The sequence below is a fragment of the Colletotrichum destructivum genome, chromosome 3, assembly GCF_034447905.1.
Source record: "Colletotrichum destructivum chromosome 3, complete sequence".
Classification (NCBI taxonomy): Eukaryota; Fungi; Ascomycota; class Sordariomycetes; order Glomerellales; family Glomerellaceae; genus Colletotrichum; species Colletotrichum destructivum.
The window spans coordinates 3613298-3630900 of record NC_085898.1 but is presented as its reverse complement, the minus strand read 5'-3'; the positions used below and the strand labels follow the sequence as shown (position 1 = coordinate 3630900).

Here is a 17603-nt window from a genome sequence, read left to right as displayed (position 1 = left end):
CGTTGTCCCTCAAACTCTTGGCCGGGCACTCAGCCTCACCTTCGTAGTCGTGTGTGCCTATTGCAACATCACCACTCCGGTTTAGCGTCACTGACCATAGTAAACCGTCACAAGCCAGAACTTACAAGTGAACCTCTTCATAGGTGAAGAAGGAGAGAATTGCAGATAGCGCCTCGATTATAGACGGTAGGATTCTTGTCTTCTTTTCTAATTAGGTATTTTGTCTAAAGTCTGCCATGCTGGTTTTTTTCTTCTTCCCTTTTCTCTCACTTCTTCTTCTGTCTTCCTCTTTCTTCTACTTCCTTCCTCTCCCCCCCTCCCCCCCCCCCCCCCCCTCCTTCCCCCAAAAAGTGAGCAAACTAATGATGGAATTGACGCTGATGCTTTTCGCATGTTATTATCTACAAGATGACGTGCACAGTTTTTGCAATGCTGGGTGTGCCCCGCGGCGTCGAGACGAAGAGGTAGTAATATCCCGGGAGCAGAATGCCGTAGTCCTCGGGCAGTTTGGCAGAGTATTCCTGCCCGTTGACCTGGACGTCGTTGAGCGGGATGCGGCGTTGGTCGCTGTTGACGCTGTGGGTAACGGACCCCGTCCGGATGAGGGTAACCCGGCCCTGGCCTTCGACGCCCTCAACCGTGAACTTGAGCGTCGCGCCGGCTTTGACAGGCTCCTCGCCGATGGCCGCGATGACGGGTCGCGCCGCGTGGCTGCCGTCCTCGTTGAACAGGTAGGGGGGCTCGAAGATCTCGCCGTCGGCATGATCGACAGTCTTGTCGCAGCCGGCTGACGATGCGCCGATGGTCGCGACATAGCACAGCCCTCCGCCGCCCGTGAAGACGGTCGCGTCCGGCATGAGAATCGACACCGAGTGGTAATTGCGCGGCACCGCCATGGCTGCCATCTGCTTCCACTCCTTGGTCTCCGGGTTGAAGAGCTCCGCCACAAGGATGCCATCCGTGTTGGTGAAGACCATGGACTTGCGCTGGCCGCCCGTGACGAGCACCTGCCCGTCGGGGAGAACTACGGCATTGGCGAACCCGCGCGGGAACGCCATGTCGGCGACCCGCTCCACCTCGGATGGCGTGTTGGGGTCGCCGATGGTGGTCACGTGCGCGCGCTGCGTGGCGACGCTGTCCGTGTAGTCAGGGCTGCCGCCCGCTGAGAGGATCTTGCCGGCCACGGCGTCGTACATGACCCAGGTGCCGCACATGGCGTCGTCGTCGTCGCGCGTCGCCGCCTTACTGACGGACCCGGTGCCTGCACTGCCGAACCAGTGCTGGTCCTTGCCCGGGCCTGCATGGAAGACGCTGCCGTTCTTCCACCCGAAGAGCCAGGCGTGGTTGTCCTCGCGCCAGATGCCCTCGTGATCGTTGGTCAGGATCGGCGTGACGTCGGCGTCCGGGAGGTAGGTCCACTCGTTGGCGACTGGGTCGTACACCTCGCCATTCTTGCCCTCGCGCTTGCCCGAGTAGGCGCCGCCGATGGTGAAGACGTTGCCGTTTGAGAGCGTGCACGACGTCTGATAGCCGCGCGCGACCTTCATGTCGGGACCGCGCGTGAACTCGTTGGTGGCGGGGTCGTAGATGCTGACGGCCTCGGCGTCCGAGCCGCCCTGAATGATGATGCGGCCGTCCTGGAGCTGGCTAATGCCGGGGCAGAACATGTCGTGGCGGGTGTTGGCGACGGTGCGGTTGGAGATCTGGCCCGTGGCGAAGTTGTAGTCGCCGTACTGCGTCAGGCCCGAGGCGCCGCCAAAGGCATCCTTGCCCCAGGAGGAGAAGAACAGCAGCCTGCTGGGCTCGGGGTACGATGGGACAATGTATGCGGCCACGGGGATCACGGGCAGGCGGATGAGATCGCCCCATCTCCCTTGGACGGCCGGGTTGATGCGCTCGGGAACATGGATGGTGCTGAACTGCTTGTTCTGGACCCAGAAGAGGGACGCCTCGGGCTCGGCGGCCTTGATGTGGCAGACGTTATTGACGTGGTCAAAGACGGACTTCTTGCAGCCCTGCGTGTTTGAGCAGAGCTCCGCGCAAGCCTGGATGGTCGTCACGTCGTTGACCATCTTGACGCTGTCACCCGTGTAGTCAGTATTGAGGCAGACGCGGTAGTCGACGTTGGTGTTGGGCACGCGGTAGGCCGCCTCGTCAAAGGGGCACGTGGCGAGGAAGGTGCCCTCGGCGAAGTCGTTGGTCATGCGGATGGCGTCGAAACGACCATCGGCGGCCCAGGAAAACTCGGCTTTGCTGTTCTTGACGTGGCAGATCTTGCCCTCCTTGTCGTAGACGGCCCTGTCGCATCGGGCATCCGTGTCGCAGACCTGGACGCACTCGAGCGTCGACTGGACGTCTCTGACGACCTGGAGACTGCCGCCTCCGAACTGATAGTCGGAACCGGGGCAGACGGTGTACTTGACGCCGATGGGCGTCTCCCAAACGACCTCATCGTTCGGGCAGGCTGTGATGGCGGCGGACGAGAGTTGTGAAAGGAAAGAGGCGGTCGTGATGACCTTGTATGCGGTTGAACGAGCCATATTTGGTTCGTTTTTGAGAACGTACAAAGCGAGTCGCTCGTTGTATAAAGAATGTTGTTGCTCGGTGAGAGCGAGTATGAGCGAGTGCGGGTACCAGACACGTAGAATGTAAGAAACGAGAGACGTGTGTCTAGAACTAGGAATGTCACATGAGGACAAAAAAACAAAGAGATAAACAAACAAGAAGATGACCGTGAAGCTGACGATGAGAAACGAAGGTTAGGGAGGAAAAGAGGTCTCAAGTGGGCAGGCATACGATGAAAGGTCGGCGATATGTATGTATTTCCACAACCGCCTTACTAGGCTCGGCGGCACATGGCCTCCACCGCGGCACTTCCACAGGGGGGGGGGGAGAAAAGCCAACAAAGATCCATCATCAGAAAGGTGGAAACGCTAAGGCTCCCTGGTGTCGACTGCTCCATCCCGCAGGTACGGTGATGGCTCGACAGATACAGGGTCTGCTGAGAGGGGCCCAAGCAAAAATAATCTGTAATGTGGGAAGCGATTGGGCAGACGAATTATCTGTGGAGGCCGCGGACCGACTCTCTCGCTGCGCTGGCTGGTTGCTTGTGGCGGAGACTCGCACCCAGTGCACTCACGTCGACTCACGTCTCGACGAGCCGGCCCGGTTCGAGAGCCCACGAGCAATGAAGACGCTGGCCGCTTGCCGATGATGGCAGCAGGGCACGAGCGTCAACCTGAACCCCCTCGAGGCTCTCCCTAGTCATGGCGCGCGCTTCAAGCGTATCCATACGTAGCTGCCACCCCTAGGTGTTCGTTACCTCGTTGCGATAGCAGTCGCTCTCCTCCCAGGTACCCTTGCATAAACCCGCAGAGAGGCGAGAGTCCTCCCGTTGGCTCTCTAGTCCAGCCAGGGTAACCCCCTCGGACTCCAACCGTTAACGGCACGGGGGCATGATGATCGTCAACACACTGCCATTAACGACGTGGTTCGTGAGAAAACCCCTCCAAAAAAAAATTTAATAATCCAAAAAGTTTGAACATTCGCGGCCGTCCGAGCTTCCCGTTTCCGAATAAAGCTATCAGATAAGGTTACCCGTCATCTGATGGTCTGGGGGAACGGCAGATTGATGTAAGCAACTGTGCAACCTGTTGGCATCATCCTGTTAGCGTCGTTCGTGTTGCCGTGTGCTGGGCCTGCCACGACCCTTGCAAACGAGAGAGTGCTTTTGGCCAGCCAAGAAACCAGAGACGAGGGAGGAAGACCGAGCATTCCACCGACCGACCGACTGACTGACTGACTACGCAGGGCGTCCGTAATTGTGCGTGCTACTGGAAACAGACAGGTGTTCGCGTCACAGTATGAGAATCGCGTTTCGTCGATCATGGGCAGATGAGATGCGAGAGCGAGAGAGCGAGAGAGCGAGAGAGAGGGAGAGAAAGCCTAAAGGGCATCCGATTAGCTGCTTCCAGGCCAGATCGTCTAGAAACACGCGATGCGATGGCCTGGGGGAGGGGGCCCGGGAAGGTTGGTGACGCTGGTAACCGGGACAGCCCTACAAGTTCTAGCCGCCGGTAATCTGCGTTTGGGTAGCAGTGTGCGATTTGCACTAGCAGAGCCGACAAGAAATATACAAGCCGTATTGGCTGGCGAGGGATGGAGGAGTCGCCGAGTGGAGAAAGAAGTAAGAAAGTCGACCTTGGACTTGGAGAAGAGAAAATTCAGGAAAGGATGGATGACCCCCGTTGACCGGATTCTGAAACGAGACATACAAGGTGTCGATCGCTCCCAACTTGGCAGCCCCACCCTTGCTTGTTCGGGACGACGCTAAGCCGCTCCAGGACCGCTGGCCAAGAAATCGTGGGGCATCCCGGTTCCCCTTATTCACGAACCGCAATGTCCTTTTAATTGTATCGGAGCCGTTTATGACTCGTACCCATCCGTGGTCCACAGAGGCTGAGTCGTTACAGTCTCGCTGCTGTCCGCTATACTATGTGCAGTCTGTACGATGTATAACAACGTACCTTCGTCCTCTCACATCTCTCTGTGCGTGCTCTCCGGGTCACCCATGCAGCTCTTCAATGCACAACTTCGTGTCATAGGAGTGTGGTGCCGCTCACCGGATGCCGAGCCGGCGTCTACATTCTGATAGCCTAAGACACGCACGACTCGGCCAGAACTCCGGTCACCGTGAGGAATGGAGGCTCTGTCAGTCAGTCTCCTTCCCCGCCGTTGATCGCATCACGCACGAGCCTGTCGGATAACTAATCTAGGCTGTTGGCTACAGTCTAGGTTTTACGTCGAAGAGGACTCGCCCACCAAAAAGGGGTTATCCAGGCAAGAGCTGCCCGTCACCACACGAGAGCAGATGGTTCTGGACCTGCGACCTCATGACATGTGTTCGGCCGCCGGGGGTCTCGCTTGCGTTTGCGGTCAAGATGAGTAGGTTGCCCGTGGCAGTCCGTGAATCCATCCCCCTTTTTGAAAAAGAAAAAAAAAAGATGAAAAAAAGGGCTACAGACTAGGGTTGCGCGTGCGAGTAGGCTGCCGGATTCTGGGACGTCAACCACGCCGTCGCCTTCGTGAGGGTGTCCGCGGTTCCCGCCATCAATCAAATGTCGATCATTTCTATTGAGAGGCTGGAGGCATCATCCCCAGGCTTCAAGGGAAACGGGCTGTAAGCAGAGACGTAGGTGGCTGTATTGTCACCTTCTCTCCACCACCGGCCACGTGCCTGCCAGATCAACCTGTCCTTGCTTCGATACCGACTTGTTGAATTTCCTCTCGTCCAACTAGCGCAATGGTACAGATTGTGTTTCTATCGTTATATTTTGATGCTTGTCCTCCCCGGACCAAGACATCCTAACTTGACGGTGTGTGAAAGGTACATTCCGCTATCAAAGACGAGTAAGAGGCATACCTGTAGAGGCCAGAGGAACACGTACAAAGTCCCCAGAGCGAGGCGCTGGCAAGCCTTGATATTGCAATATTGCGAGTGCGGCATACGCCCGGCGAACGAAAAGAAAGGCAAAAAGAGGTACTAGGAAGAATCAGGTGAGACGGCGCAATCGCAACAAGCAATCTGCTGCCAGGTGTTCGACAATGAATACAGAGCGCCTAGAAGATATTACCTTGGGATGGCCCCATTACAGAAACCGGTTCGAAACGTGGCCGTTGGTTGCACGTTGTTCGCCAACGCCGGCGGCATTCTCTCGGCTTGGGCATGTATGATGGTGTTTCGAGCTATAGCAAGGGGACATTAATTTTGCAATGCTGATTCGAGGGTGCAGTAGGGCTTGGATAACTGCAAGTCCAGTCGCCGACACAAGAACCACATGTATAAAACAAGATCATGTAGGCCAATTCATGGCCGTACCAGGGAAAAGGCCACACAAGCAACGATACCATCCAATCCTGCAGAGTATATTGCCATGTTCGTAGTGTATTGTATCATACATCTGATGCGTAGATCAAGTCTCGTAATATTTCATGCTTGCTTTCCCCCTTTGAAAAGAAAAAAAAAGGTATGTGGCTACTCCCAAGAACCTCTACGTTTGTTCACCATACATGCACGCCAGCCTCACCGAAAGCCGGTTTACAGCTTGGAAGATTTGGGCGCCTTGGGCCTTTGCACCGGTGTGGCCAGCGGGTCATACACGGCCAGACCCAGGTTGTCTGCCGGCGTCGAGCCGTGGTTGAAGAGGCTCCGGGTATCGACGAGGGATGGGTTGAGCTGATCGATGCTCGTGCAGCCGATGAGGCGCATGTTCATCTCCATCTCGTCGCGGAGCAATTGCATCGCGCGGTCGACACCGTCGAAGCCGTAGCCGGACATGGCGTACAGGAACGGCCTGCCGATACCAACCCCCTTGGCACCGAGGCACAGGGCCTTGATGATGTCGGTGGCACGGCGCACACCTCCGTCGATGTAGATCTCAATGGCGTTCTCCAGGCCCATGCGGCGCAGCACGGGCATCGTCTCGGCCAGGACCTCGATGCCGGACCGCGCAAAGTCGAGCTGGCGGCCCCCGTGGTTGGATAGCACGACGCCCTGGACGCCGGCCTCGATAGCCTTGATGACGTCCTCGACGCGCTGTACGCCCTTGAGGATGATGGGCATGTTGGTGATGGACTGGAACCAGGGTATGTCCTTCCACGACAGCGCGGGGTCGATGAAGGACGAGATGGCGCGCGCGGCACCCTGGCTCTGGTCCGTCGCCTGGCCCGACTGCACGTTGGCGCCGGGGTCGGTGAATTTGGAGCGCATGTCCTTCTCGCGACGGCCCAGCTGCGGCGCGTCGACGGTGATGAAGAGGCCCTTGCACCCGCGCTTCTCGGCGTACTGCACAATCTTCTTGGTGATCTCGCGGTCCTTGTTGACGTACAGCTGCAGCCATTGGACCTGGTCGCCCTCGGCCGCGTCCATGAGCTCGTCAAAGGAGCACGAGGCCAGGGTCGGGATCATCTGGATGACGTTGTGCTTGCGGGCGGCGCGTGTGAGCAGGACCTCGCCCTCGGGGTGGCCCAGCTTGCCGAGGGCCGTGGCTGTGACATAGAAGGGCATATCGACCTTTGCGCCGAGCATGGTGGTGGTGAAGTCAACCTTTTCGACGTCGACGAGGATCTGCGGGCGGAACCAAATTCTGTGGAAGGCACCGTGGTTTTCGCGCAGCGTCTGCATGCGTCAGGCCTGGGTCAGCCGCCACTCCCGAATGCTCTGCCACGCGGGGCTCAAGGGTAACGGGGGCTGGGGCTGGGGCTGGGGCGGGGGCGAGGGCACAAAACTCACGATCTCGTCGTCTGCGGCACTCGAGTAGTATCCCCAGGCCGTCTTCTTCATGATTCTGCGGGCGACAGCCTCAAAGTCCATCAAGTTGTAGCATTGGGACAGCAGCGGCTTCTGCTCGACCCTCTCTAGCCGCTCCAGCTCTTCCGGGTCCTCGTCCTTCGTCTCTACCACCACGGAGGCCATGTCAACGGGGCCCAGGTGCTTGGACTGGTCGAGGTACTTGTCGAGGGTGTCGGGCGGGTGAATGGGGTCGAATTCTTCCGTCGCATCTTTGCCGGCATACTTGAGGATGATCTTGGAGCCGCCGGGGTGCTCTGGAAGCTGCTGTTAACAAAAGTTGAACCGTGAGCTGTGGCTCAAGGCCTACTTACCCGGCAGAAAGTCCGTCACATCATATGCTTTGCCCTGTCGAGCGGCCAGACGTCAATCGAGAGTCCTTTTAGTGATCGAGCAGTGCCCGTCGGTGGTAGCTTACGTGGACGATGACCCAGCAAGAGTCGGCACTGTTGTGCTTCGCGATATCGTCGCCCTTCAAGCCCATTTTGCCTGCTGTGGACTGTGGTTTTCGGTGTTCCGGACGAACGGAAGACGTGAGGTTGGAGGTTGTCGAAGAGGAGTGTAGGGGAATCCGGGGTAGATGCCGACAATTGGCAGATCTGTTCTCCACGGGGTAGCGTAGGTAGTTTTATGGGCGGCCCGTCCTCTGTTCGGATACAAGGTATTTCAAAGCAGACCGGCCGGGAATAGCACGCCTAAAGCACGACACAGGTCTACGGGCTTGAAGTGTGGAACTAGATGGGAGAAAAGTCGCAACTCGAAAGGCTAACTCAAGAAGTAAGTAGGTGTCGTCTCGCTAGTTAGTCCGAGAATCGGTCCCCCAAAAATGAAAAAGAAGAGGAAAAAAAACTAAAAAAAACTCTCGGCGTGTGTCTCTCCCCTAACCTATGCTGGAAACGTTGGGGAAGGCATCGTCTCGAGGGGCGGGATTGGGGGTTGGAGATGGGTAGCCAGGGGGCGAAACCCATTAAAGGTCATCAACTCGCTCTTCATTGTACCGTCCAACACTGCCGCGCCCCACAGTGGCTCCCGTGTCGCGCAAGACGTCGGCCTCGGGTCAATGGGATGCGGGGTAGTCAATCATTGATGTGTCGGTGACGTCCTCCACAGCTAATGCCAGTGTCCTCTCTCGGTGTAAAATGCTACCGGCCGCCCCCCCGGTCCCGGCCTCTCCCTGGTGGGCATACCGTGGTCACCCACCCGTTCGTCCAGCTGGCAGCAAACCATCACATCTCTTCTACCCATCTCTGCGAAACCTTCTCGCCATCCTTCGGGTTGTGTACCGTTGTCGGCACCGGTACGCGCGGTAACGTCCCCGATGAACAACGCCGAGCAGTTGGCGGCCTTTTCACATATATCATCAGCCCGCTGCGGCTGTGGCACATCGATTGTAGCCTCTAGTTCAGGAGCGTAGTCGAAAGTTGGAGCACCGGCCAGCTAACTTCCTGCATGTCTTTCATGCAAACCAATAAACGTGGAATCTGTTGCAGACATGGCGCAACGAACTCAGAACATCGTCTTGCTGGGATTCGTACTCGTCTGGCTTTCTCGATAATCACTGGGTATTAAAAAACTCCAAATCACCCATCAAAAAGCAGCTCCACATCCCATTCCGCAAATGCCATTTCATGAATTACAACTCGTAAACGTGCGTCCCCTAGTCCTCCTCTCTAAAATACCGACGGCCGTGGTCCCGAAGAGACTACGACCTCGGCCACGCTGGATGTCCTCTGTGACGACATCTTGCGGTTGCTCGCGAGCCTCCCAAAGAAGCCCTCGGCACGCCTCCGCCGCTCGCCGCTCGACACGCTCGACCCATCCGATGTCTCGCGCATGGTGTTACCGTCCACGTGCGTTTGCGGGAAGATGCCCCAGACGCCCTTGGCGTTGGTGCCGGACCAGCACCAATGGTCTTGCCAGGCCCCTATGATGCCGTGTTAGCCTTTCCGATTTGTGTCCGCACACATGACGTGCCTAGGCTTGGATGGAAGGGACAAAATGGGAGATCAGGCATTGACTCACAGCTGATGTTGGTGATCCTCTCTCCCCGGTCGAACCGCAACCAATCCCCGCCGTCCTTCGGCCGCGGCGCAAATCTCCACCTCGCCACAGCCGAGATGTTGCTCGTTGTGTCCATTCGGACCTCGCTCTTGGGCGGCGGCTCCAGCTTCAACACGTCCAGCGGCGCTGACCCGAATTTGCCCTCGTGCCACCCCATCACCCACTCACCATTGTATTTCTCCGGGAACTCGATCCCCGAGATCCTCGCCCCGTTCGCGAGCTCAAACGCCGGCGTGTTGTCGTACAGCAGCCGCATCCCGTACATGCGCTTCACCGTCTGCTTCGCCGTTGCCGTGGGTCGCTGCGCAATCTCCGTCTGCTTACCTGCCAGGGGGCTCTCCTGCGGCGGTGCCCGGAAATGCAGGTCGTAGTTGTTGCGCAAGCTGGGCGGGATCTCGGCCTCCTCGATGGCAATGATGCCTGGCACCTGCGGCAACGGGCGAGGGTGCCGGGCCAAGTGGTCGAAGAGCTTCCTCTGGCTGAAGAAGACGGTGGCGTCGCACTCTTCGAGAGTCCGCTGTGCTTGGACGCAGAAGACGCAGCCGTAGAGAAGCTCGTCGCCGCGTTTGGTGGCGACATGGCTCTTTTGGAGGAAGCGTGGACGGAAGGCGATCTTGTGTGAGACGAAATTTGCTTCTTCTGGCAGGGCGTGTAAGCATGGAGTAAAGTTTTGGGGATGTAGGAGAAAAGAGGAGGAGAGGGAAAGGGTTTGTATGCGTACCTGTATTGTTGACATCCAGCTCAACTTGTCTGAAATCGAGCTCGTAGGAACAACTGGTGCACCTGGCAATGTCGTGGCCGCCGGCGAATCCCTAGATGCAACTACAGTCAGTCGAACGTCTGGTAGTGAGCAGAGACTTCTCACAGGCTTCGTGATCTTCTTGATCCCAAGACTCCCCCGAGCCACCTCTTTCGCACCCTCACAGAACCCCTTGTACAGGTAAAAGGAGCTGCTCAGACCAATCCTGCAATCTGCCGGTCTGCTCGACACCCTTGATGGAGGAATGATAATCTCCGACGACTCCGACTCGACGGGAATCAGCCCTTCGCCATCGTTCACAACCAACGGCACCCTTTCGATGCCGTCATGGATACCGGGCGGGAAGTTTGGGGGCACGATAGGGCCCCGGGAAATCTGGCCAGGCTGCGCGTCATGACCAGAAGCCGAGGAGATACGATGCTCCGTCATCGCTGGACTGTTAGATCCATCGTTCCTCCTGCCGTCAAAAACAGAACTTTGTAGCGACTCTTGAGAACGCTGCCTCGAGAGATGAGAGTAGATTGAGCTTGCTTGAGAGTAGCGGTGTGACAACGGCGCATTTCCAGGCTGTACCGGTTGGTCTTCGGACACCACGCCAAGGGCGGTCGAGGACGACGCTTGCCCCCGCACAACGAGAGAGTTTCTGTCCGTGGGCGAAATAGGGGAACGTGAGATATCCTGGGGACTCATTTGGTGATAGCGCTCTTCTTCGGGTAGCATACGGTCAACAGGGATGTCCAGCCGCCGACTGGAACTGTGAGACAGTCTTTTCATATCCACCGGACTAGCTGGCTCGGAGACCGGGGAGCTCATAGTAGAGACGGGCGGCCGGCGCTCGATATGCTCGTCCATCGATACCTCCAACCCTGATTCAATGGCCAGGCTTGCTCCGAGATCCCACGGGTTCGTCGGTGGCGGCGGCGGCGGCGGCGGCGACGGCTCCGCTACTTCCTCCTCTAACATGGGGCTCGCCTGAAGGGCTTTCCCTTCGCCATGGAGCTGTTTCTCGGAGAGATTTTCGTTTTCCAGGCCCCGGTCCAAGGCGACTATCAACATTGCAACAGTCAGCACGTAGTCAAGAGGCATTGCCTCGGGGATACCTACCAGTCACGGCCGGAGGCGACGTCGCAATGACCGGGACGAGTGACAGCTCCTGTGGTGCTGCCTCAAGTTTCATCCTCTTCAATATCTCTCCGGTCCCAAGCCCGGCCTTTTTACATAGCTCCCGCAGTTCAACGTATTTCTCCTTGTCGAATGTTTCCTCCCCGACGACTTCTTCGTCAAAGTCCCACAGCATGTCAGTCATCTGCGACCTGTACTCGGCGATCTCGTCTACCCCACAGTCAGTCAAATGCTCCAGAAGCCTGGGCCCGTCGGTGCTCCTACTGTCATCTTTGAGCGCGTTGGTAAAGTTCACGCCATGCTCCTCCAAGTGCCGAGCGCAAAGCGGCTCGATGATTTTGAGGATGCGTTCGGCGCCCTTGATCAGCTTCTGGCTCTCGGAGACCATCTCCTTGTTGTCGCCCGCATTATCTAGCGCGACAGTGCCCTTTTCGACGATTTCCTTGAAAGGTCCGGTCACCAAGTTGACCACGACGTCCATGGTTCTCGGTCCAGCGCGGCGGCGCTCGTGTCTATTGCAGAGAGAAATCGACGGTTGCACGAGGAGGGGGCCACGACGGCGCGATGAGCCGGCAAAGGGTCATTCAAATGGTAAAAGACTCGACACCAGCAAGCGCCTAGGTTCCGGTCGTACGTAGTCACAGATCGCTTCGAGACGATGGCAGAGAAAGAACGGAGAGAGAAGCCACAAGGAGATCTCGAGGGGACATGTCCACATGCGGCTGAGCTGAGCAACTAGCTCAGAGCAGAGTCAGCCTTCGGCCACCGAAGACAGCTTTAGGTCGCAGGTTGGCCAAGCATGGGCGAACATGGTGGGCAGACGCAGGGCGCACTGCATGTCAGACCCCTCCCTCCCCAAGACGTACTCTCACTGGAGGACCAGCAGGCATTACAAAGCCACGGCTGCATGTCGACAAGGAAGCAGACAAGGTGCCGCCTAGGTAGTTTACAGTCGGATGCGGGTGATGGCGGTGCCCGGAAGACAGCTAGTCTCTGGACGAAATCGGCATGGTGGTGTGTTGATGACCGAGAACAAAGTCGACATGGTCTGAACAGGAAGTCGGATCGAGGAGCGTCTTGGATCCGAGGTAGGGCTGTCTAGCTTGGTGTTTGACTATCCAGTGTGCCATATGCTTCGGATAGTGTGCTAGGCGGACTTGTTTGAGTCCATCGCATGGCACATTCCCGAATAGGGTCCTGCGATTGGTGGTTGCTCGCGACAAGAATGTCGCGAGGAAGGCTTTTCAGGAGTTTGGTAGGAGCTGTTGGAGAGGGGAAGGGTTGTAGGTGTTAGGTAGGTACGGTAGGTAGGTAGCTCCAACATGCCAGTGCATGTCTACTTGCTACCGCCTAGGCGTATCTGGTGGAAGATGGCACTATCCACGGAAGTCCAAGGCAGCTAGCGCAGAGGCGCAGTCCAATATTAGGCCCCCGACAGCTTCTCTCGCCTGTTAAGCCTCCTGGTCTGCCCCGTGGCCTTCGCCCGACAGATGGTTGATAAAACGGTCACCTGTCGCCTACTGTAAATCAAGTTTTCTTGCGTTTCTCAACGTGGCCATCGGTCACCAATCTAGGCACCGACGTTGACGACATGCATAACCCACACAACTACACCAGATGAGTTCACCGAGCCCGACTCCATGAACCATTCCATTAGGGGTATTCAAAAAGAAAAACCAGACTGCTCAATTCGTGTTCCGGCCTGAGCGAACGCCGTTTGTTATGTAAGAAACGCCCCTTGTTCCATCCCTGCAATTGAGCAAACATCACAAGCTCAATACGACTGAACGGGCGTAACTCCCATCCTTGTGCATGCCCCTGCTCTATTGCTTTTTTTTTTGCGATCATCAAGGCTTTAATTTAAGCCTCACCTCACGCCTTGGTCGAGTTTCCAGAAATGCTCTGGCAAATCAATCGTTAGCAGGCAGCGTTTGACGTCGAAAAGCGTCAACTAACCTGAGAAATCAAGTTGCGACCGATCTGGATGGTCTCGTTCATGCCTCGCTGGCGCAGCCAGAATCTAGCAAAGCGTTTGTTAGCGTGCGGTCCCGTGTCCATCGTCTTGTAGGTAACCTACGCTTCCTCGGGGCCTCCGTGGCCTTGTGTTGACAGTCTGCGAGCTTCCTCCTCCAGAGCCTTCAACGTGATCATCTCTGTCTTCTCGATACCAGGAGTGGCGGCTTGGTCCGAGACGCCCTGGCCCAAGTTCTCTTCGAGGAGCCTCTTCTTCATCATGAATCGCTCCTTCTTTTCCTTCTGCAACCCGGGGCTGTCCAACTTCTTCATGACGAGGCGGGCACCAAACTGCGCTGCGAAATAAAAGTGTTCGGCCAAGAGGATGCTGAGGAGCAGACCCCATGCCTGAATGCTGCCAGGGGTGCCACGCGCTCCACTGCCCTTGCCGCTGGAGCTGCAAAGGAAGACAATCGATGCGCTGGTGATGCTCCCGAGCCAGGACAGGAAGCCAAGGGCATCGAGCCAAGGGCCAATCGAGTCGGCGCGCCAGGGGATGGGCCTCCTGCTGCTGATGGCAATCTTGACCGCATCGGATCTCATTTCGACCCAGTTGTTGACCAGAAAACAGCAAGCCGTCAGGGGCCAGGCCACGGAGAAGAGCGAAAGGTAGCCGAATTGGATGACCATCTCTCGGTAATCGCCAGTGACGTCGTAGGTTTCCAGCTGGGCTTCTTTTCTCACCCGCTCCAGGAAAGCAGCTTCTTCCGGGTGGTCCTGGACCTTGGCGGCGTTGTCCTCCTTGGCGATCTTTGACTGCACCTCTCTGACTTCCTGAGATACCTGGCGCTTGACGTAAGGCACAATCACCTCAGTAGCGAAGTTGACAACCTGGGCGGTCACGGTGAAGTAGAACATCTGCTTGCTAATCCTTTCGGGGTTGATGACGAATTCTTGCGTCTGGAAATTTACGTCCTTTGGGGTGATCTTCTGTGCAGTTGACCGCCAGAAGTCAAGGTAGGGGGTGAGGCGGTCGCCGAAGGGCAGGTAGACGAAGGTGGTGAAAAACAGGGCCATGTAGGAGGTCAAGAAGTTCAGGACGAACTCCTTCTGGACCAAGGCCGCGTGATGCGCTGCGATTCGTTAGCAACAGCTCGTGGTACTCGTGGCCGTCAGACTCACCATCGATCGTCTCGTAGTTCTCCATGTCAGTGAGTTTTGTCGCGAACTTTGTGAGCACGGTAGAAAAGGTGGGCGTCATGACAACCAGGATGATGGTCGGGAGGAAGGCCAGGTATGACTGGAACGGCCCGTTGTATACCTCGTTGATGAAGATCTCGAGCGAGTTGCACGTCACGATAAGGGTCCCGAGCACCAATATGCAGGCGGCCGCGAAGGGGATCTGCAACAGCTGGGTCTGCAGGCGCTTGATGGGCGAGTAAATCTTGACGGGCTCTCCGGTGATGGGGTCCTCAGCTTGACGCTCGAACTCGAACTGCGGACGGGGGTGCTGGATGTTGGAGACGCCGCGGACGCCCCACTGCACCGCAAGGTCGACCTGCTTCTTCTTCCAAAACTCAAAGAAGACGACGGACCACAGGCAGCTAACGAGGGCGTAGAGCCACGAGAACTGGCCGAGGAGTACCCAGGCGGCGAAGCCGGCGGCGGCGGGGACGGTGAGGAACTTGAAGTAGGTGTGCATGAAGGCAAAGTAGAAGGCGACGCTCTCGCCGAACTTGTCGCGGATTTCGTCGAGGTCGGCCTCGTCGGTCTGGCCCTTTGTGCTCATGCGCTTGATCCACTGCTTATTGAAGGAATGGTTGTGCAGGGGGAAGATACTGTCGACGTGCTTCCAGCGGCCTGACTGGGGTGTGATGCCGGCGCCACCCTCGTTCTTGGGCTTCACCATCAGCAAGTATATGAGACGCAGGCGCTCGGCGTCGGAGACGGGTTCATCGCGGAGGGCCTGAGAAAGGTCCTTGTCCGAGCTCGTGGTCCGGGCGCCCTGAAGCCAATCCTGCAGTCGGGATCGGTAGACTTGGTCGTCGAGGAACTTGTCGGCGATCTTGATGAACACGAGGACGGACTGCTTGTCGCCTCTCCGGACCTCGGTGGTCAGGCCGACATGGGTCAGGGCTTCGATGAGCTGGACGAAGCTCGCTTCGGCACTTGCTCGGTCTGCGCAACATAGATCACACGGGTCAGCCATGATGGGCGGGAAAGGAGGGGGGGGTGGGTGGGTTGGTTAGGGTCGCCTGGATTACCATCTTGCGGAATCTTGTAGTTGATGACAAAGTCAACACCAAAGTTAGAGTCCAGACCTTTGGTCTTTTCATTGCTATACAGGTCTCGAAAGCTCGCCATTGCTGCGGGCCGGGAGTTCGTCCCAAAGCTCCTTGTGGTCGAGGAGCTTGAGCACGGATGGTATGCAGGGCTATGCAGGTTCTATGGAGGTCGGTCGGAAACGATGCAATGCCCTGGGTTGGCTGAGAAGGCTTTGGAGGCTTTTTTTTTCAAAGGTCCCAGAAATGCAAAGATCGTGAGGGCAGACTTGATGTGTTTTAAAGCCAAGTGGCTGAGGTAATGACGGCGATGTGTCTCGCTTGGCAGGTTTTTTGGAGGAAAAGGAGACCAGAGAAAGCTTGGGCGACATTGAGGCAGCCGTCACGTCACCGCGCAGGGCCTCGACCTGGACTGGAGGGGTTTCCAGGGAACAAGCTCCAGGTGGTGTCTAGCCCCTCAGCGCCCCCAGGCCCAGTCACACGGCAGCGCCATTCCGGGTTTGGCGTAGTAGCAGAACGAATAGCGGAGTGGCCTGTGCTACCCCGGCCACTGCAGCGACTGTACATACCCTATCACGGCTGAGCTCCGTGCCAGCTGCCGGCGCCATTGTCAGTTGTCATCCAATTGCACTCTCTGGTAGGATGCTGGTGCTGTCATCGGTGGTGGGGTTTCAGCTCGAAGCTCCCTCTTATCCCATGTGAAGATCCCTCCAGTGAGTCCGTCCAGTGCTTGTGTGTGTCCTCGAGGCTCAACCTCATTTCACCGCATCTCACGACATCTGGCCGCATCTCACTCTCAACCTCTCACAACAGACCATATGGACCTCGTATAACCCTCAGTTGACATCCTCTCGACAAGTAACCCGCCCTCCTAAGGCCAAAACAGCCAACACGCCTCACGCCTCCCGCCTCCCATGGGCCTCCTCACAGCCCTCGGCCTCCGCCGCAAAAACAACTGGGAGCCCCCGACACTCATCGATTCCCTTCTTGCGTCGCCCCTCCACTTCATCGTCACTCTGATCTACAGCATCACCCTCTTCCTCCGCGGCCGTCCCTTCACCCCGCCCCGCGACAAGCCCGCCATCCGCGTCGTCTGCATATCCGACACCCACGACCGCACCGACGTCGCCATCCCTGCCGGCGACCTCCTGATCCACGCCGGCGACCTCACCAACGCCGGCACAGCCTCCGACATCCAGGCTCAACTCGACTGGCTCGCCGCCCAGCCTCATCAGCACAAGATCCTCGTCTGCGGCAACCACGACAGCTACTTCGACCTCAGCGCCCGCCTGCCCTCCGACCGCGGCAAGACCCTTGATTTCAAGGGCATCCGCTACCTGGTTCGCGATGCTGTGACCCTCGAGTTCAAGGCCGGCCGTCACCTCAAGATCTACGGCGCCCCCGACATCCCTGCCTGCGGCGGCTCCGAGATGGCCTTCCAGTATGACCGCGCATCGCCCCCTTGGAAAAACGCCGTGCCCATAGACACGGACATCTTAGTCACTCATACTCCACCTGTCTGTCACCCACCTCTGGGCCCGCATCTGAATCCCGCTGTGCTGTCTCGTCTCACTAACACATGATGCAGAAAAACCACCTGGATCTAGGCTTGGGCTGTCCCGGCCTCCTACAAGAAGTCTGGCGAGTCCGCCCAAAGCTTCACGTCTTCGGCCACGTGCACTGGGGCCATGGCCGCCAGGCCGTCCATTTCGACGAGTGTCAGCGCGCCTACGAGTCCCTTTTGTCCCAACGCCCACGCGGCCCCATCCGCGACTTCTTTCCGCACTCGGGCTGGAAAGACGCGCTTCGCGTGCTGGGCTACGCCGTGCACGGCGTCGTGTGGAAGTGGTTAATGGTCGGACCCGGCGGCAACACCAGCAGTCTCATGGTGAACGCTGCCCAGATGTACGGAAACACGGGACGGTTGGGAAACCCGGTGGAGGTGGTAGATTTGTGACCGACCGATATATGCATCGACGTCATTTATTGTTGTGTAAAAATACTAGTACTGATGTATGCGCCCGTTGCGCTGGTGTGGTATCATGGCGATGGCTATGCTAATGAATGTGTAGAAAAC

The 17603-nt window shown here is 57.5% G+C and overlaps 5 protein-coding genes across 5 annotated transcripts; 1 reads left to right on the top strand and 4 right to left on the bottom strand.

Annotated features, from left to right (window-relative positions):
* Positions 1-345: 345 nt before the first annotated feature.
* CDEST_05190 (Putative PAN/Apple domain, galactose oxidase/kelch, beta-propeller, immunoglobulin-like protein) lies at positions 346-3707 on the bottom strand. The gene has a single exon (XM_062921349.1). It carries the CDS (start codon positions 2538-2540, stop codon positions 402-404), a length of 2139 nt encoding a protein of 712 aa, XP_062777400.1. The 5' UTR covers positions 2541-3707; the 3' UTR covers positions 346-401.
* Positions 3708-5904: 2197 nt separating this feature from the next.
* On the bottom strand, positions 5905-8334 carry CDEST_05189 (Putative FMN-dependent dehydrogenase, cytochrome b5-like heme/steroid binding protein). The gene is made up of 4 exons (XM_062921348.1): positions 7767-8334; positions 7663-7696; positions 7292-7605; positions 5905-7177 (listed from the first exon to the last, which is right to left on the bottom strand). The coding sequence occupies exons 1-4, from the start codon at positions 7830-7832 to the stop codon at positions 6098-6100; spliced, it is 1494 nt and encodes a 497-aa protein (XP_062777399.1). The 5' UTR covers positions 7833-8334; the 3' UTR covers positions 5905-6097.
* Positions 8335-9018: 684 nt separating this feature from the next.
* Positions 9019-11772, bottom strand: CDEST_05188 (Putative SH3 domain-containing protein; the record flags this gene model as incomplete). Its single annotated transcript, XM_062921347.1, has 5 exons — positions 9019-9272; positions 9371-10048; positions 10131-10221; positions 10275-11215; positions 11274-11772. The coding sequence occupies 5 exons, from the start codon at positions 11770-11772 to the stop codon at positions 9019-9021; spliced, it is 2463 nt and encodes an 820-aa protein (XP_062777398.1).
* Positions 11773-12722: 950 nt separating this feature from the next.
* On the bottom strand, positions 12723-15912 carry CDEST_05187 (Putative anoctamin). The gene is made up of 5 exons (XM_062921346.1): positions 15509-15912; positions 14427-15422; positions 13369-14377; positions 13248-13311; positions 12723-13193 (listed from the first exon to the last, which is right to left on the bottom strand). Exons 1-5 carry the CDS (start codon positions 15606-15608, stop codon positions 13164-13166), a joined length of 2199 nt encoding a protein of 732 aa, XP_062777397.1. The 5' UTR covers positions 15609-15912; the 3' UTR covers positions 12723-13163.
* A 299-nt stretch (positions 15913-16211) lies between these two features.
* CDEST_05186 (Putative calcineurin-like phosphoesterase domain, ApaH type, metallo-dependent phosphatase) lies at positions 16212-17588 on the top strand. Its single transcript, XM_062921345.1, has 2 exons — positions 16212-17043; positions 17115-17588. Exons 1-2 carry the CDS (start codon positions 16441-16443, stop codon positions 17481-17483), a joined length of 972 nt encoding a protein of 323 aa, XP_062777396.1. The 5' UTR covers positions 16212-16440; the 3' UTR covers positions 17484-17588.
* The last annotated feature ends 15 nt before the right edge of the window (positions 17589-17603 follow it).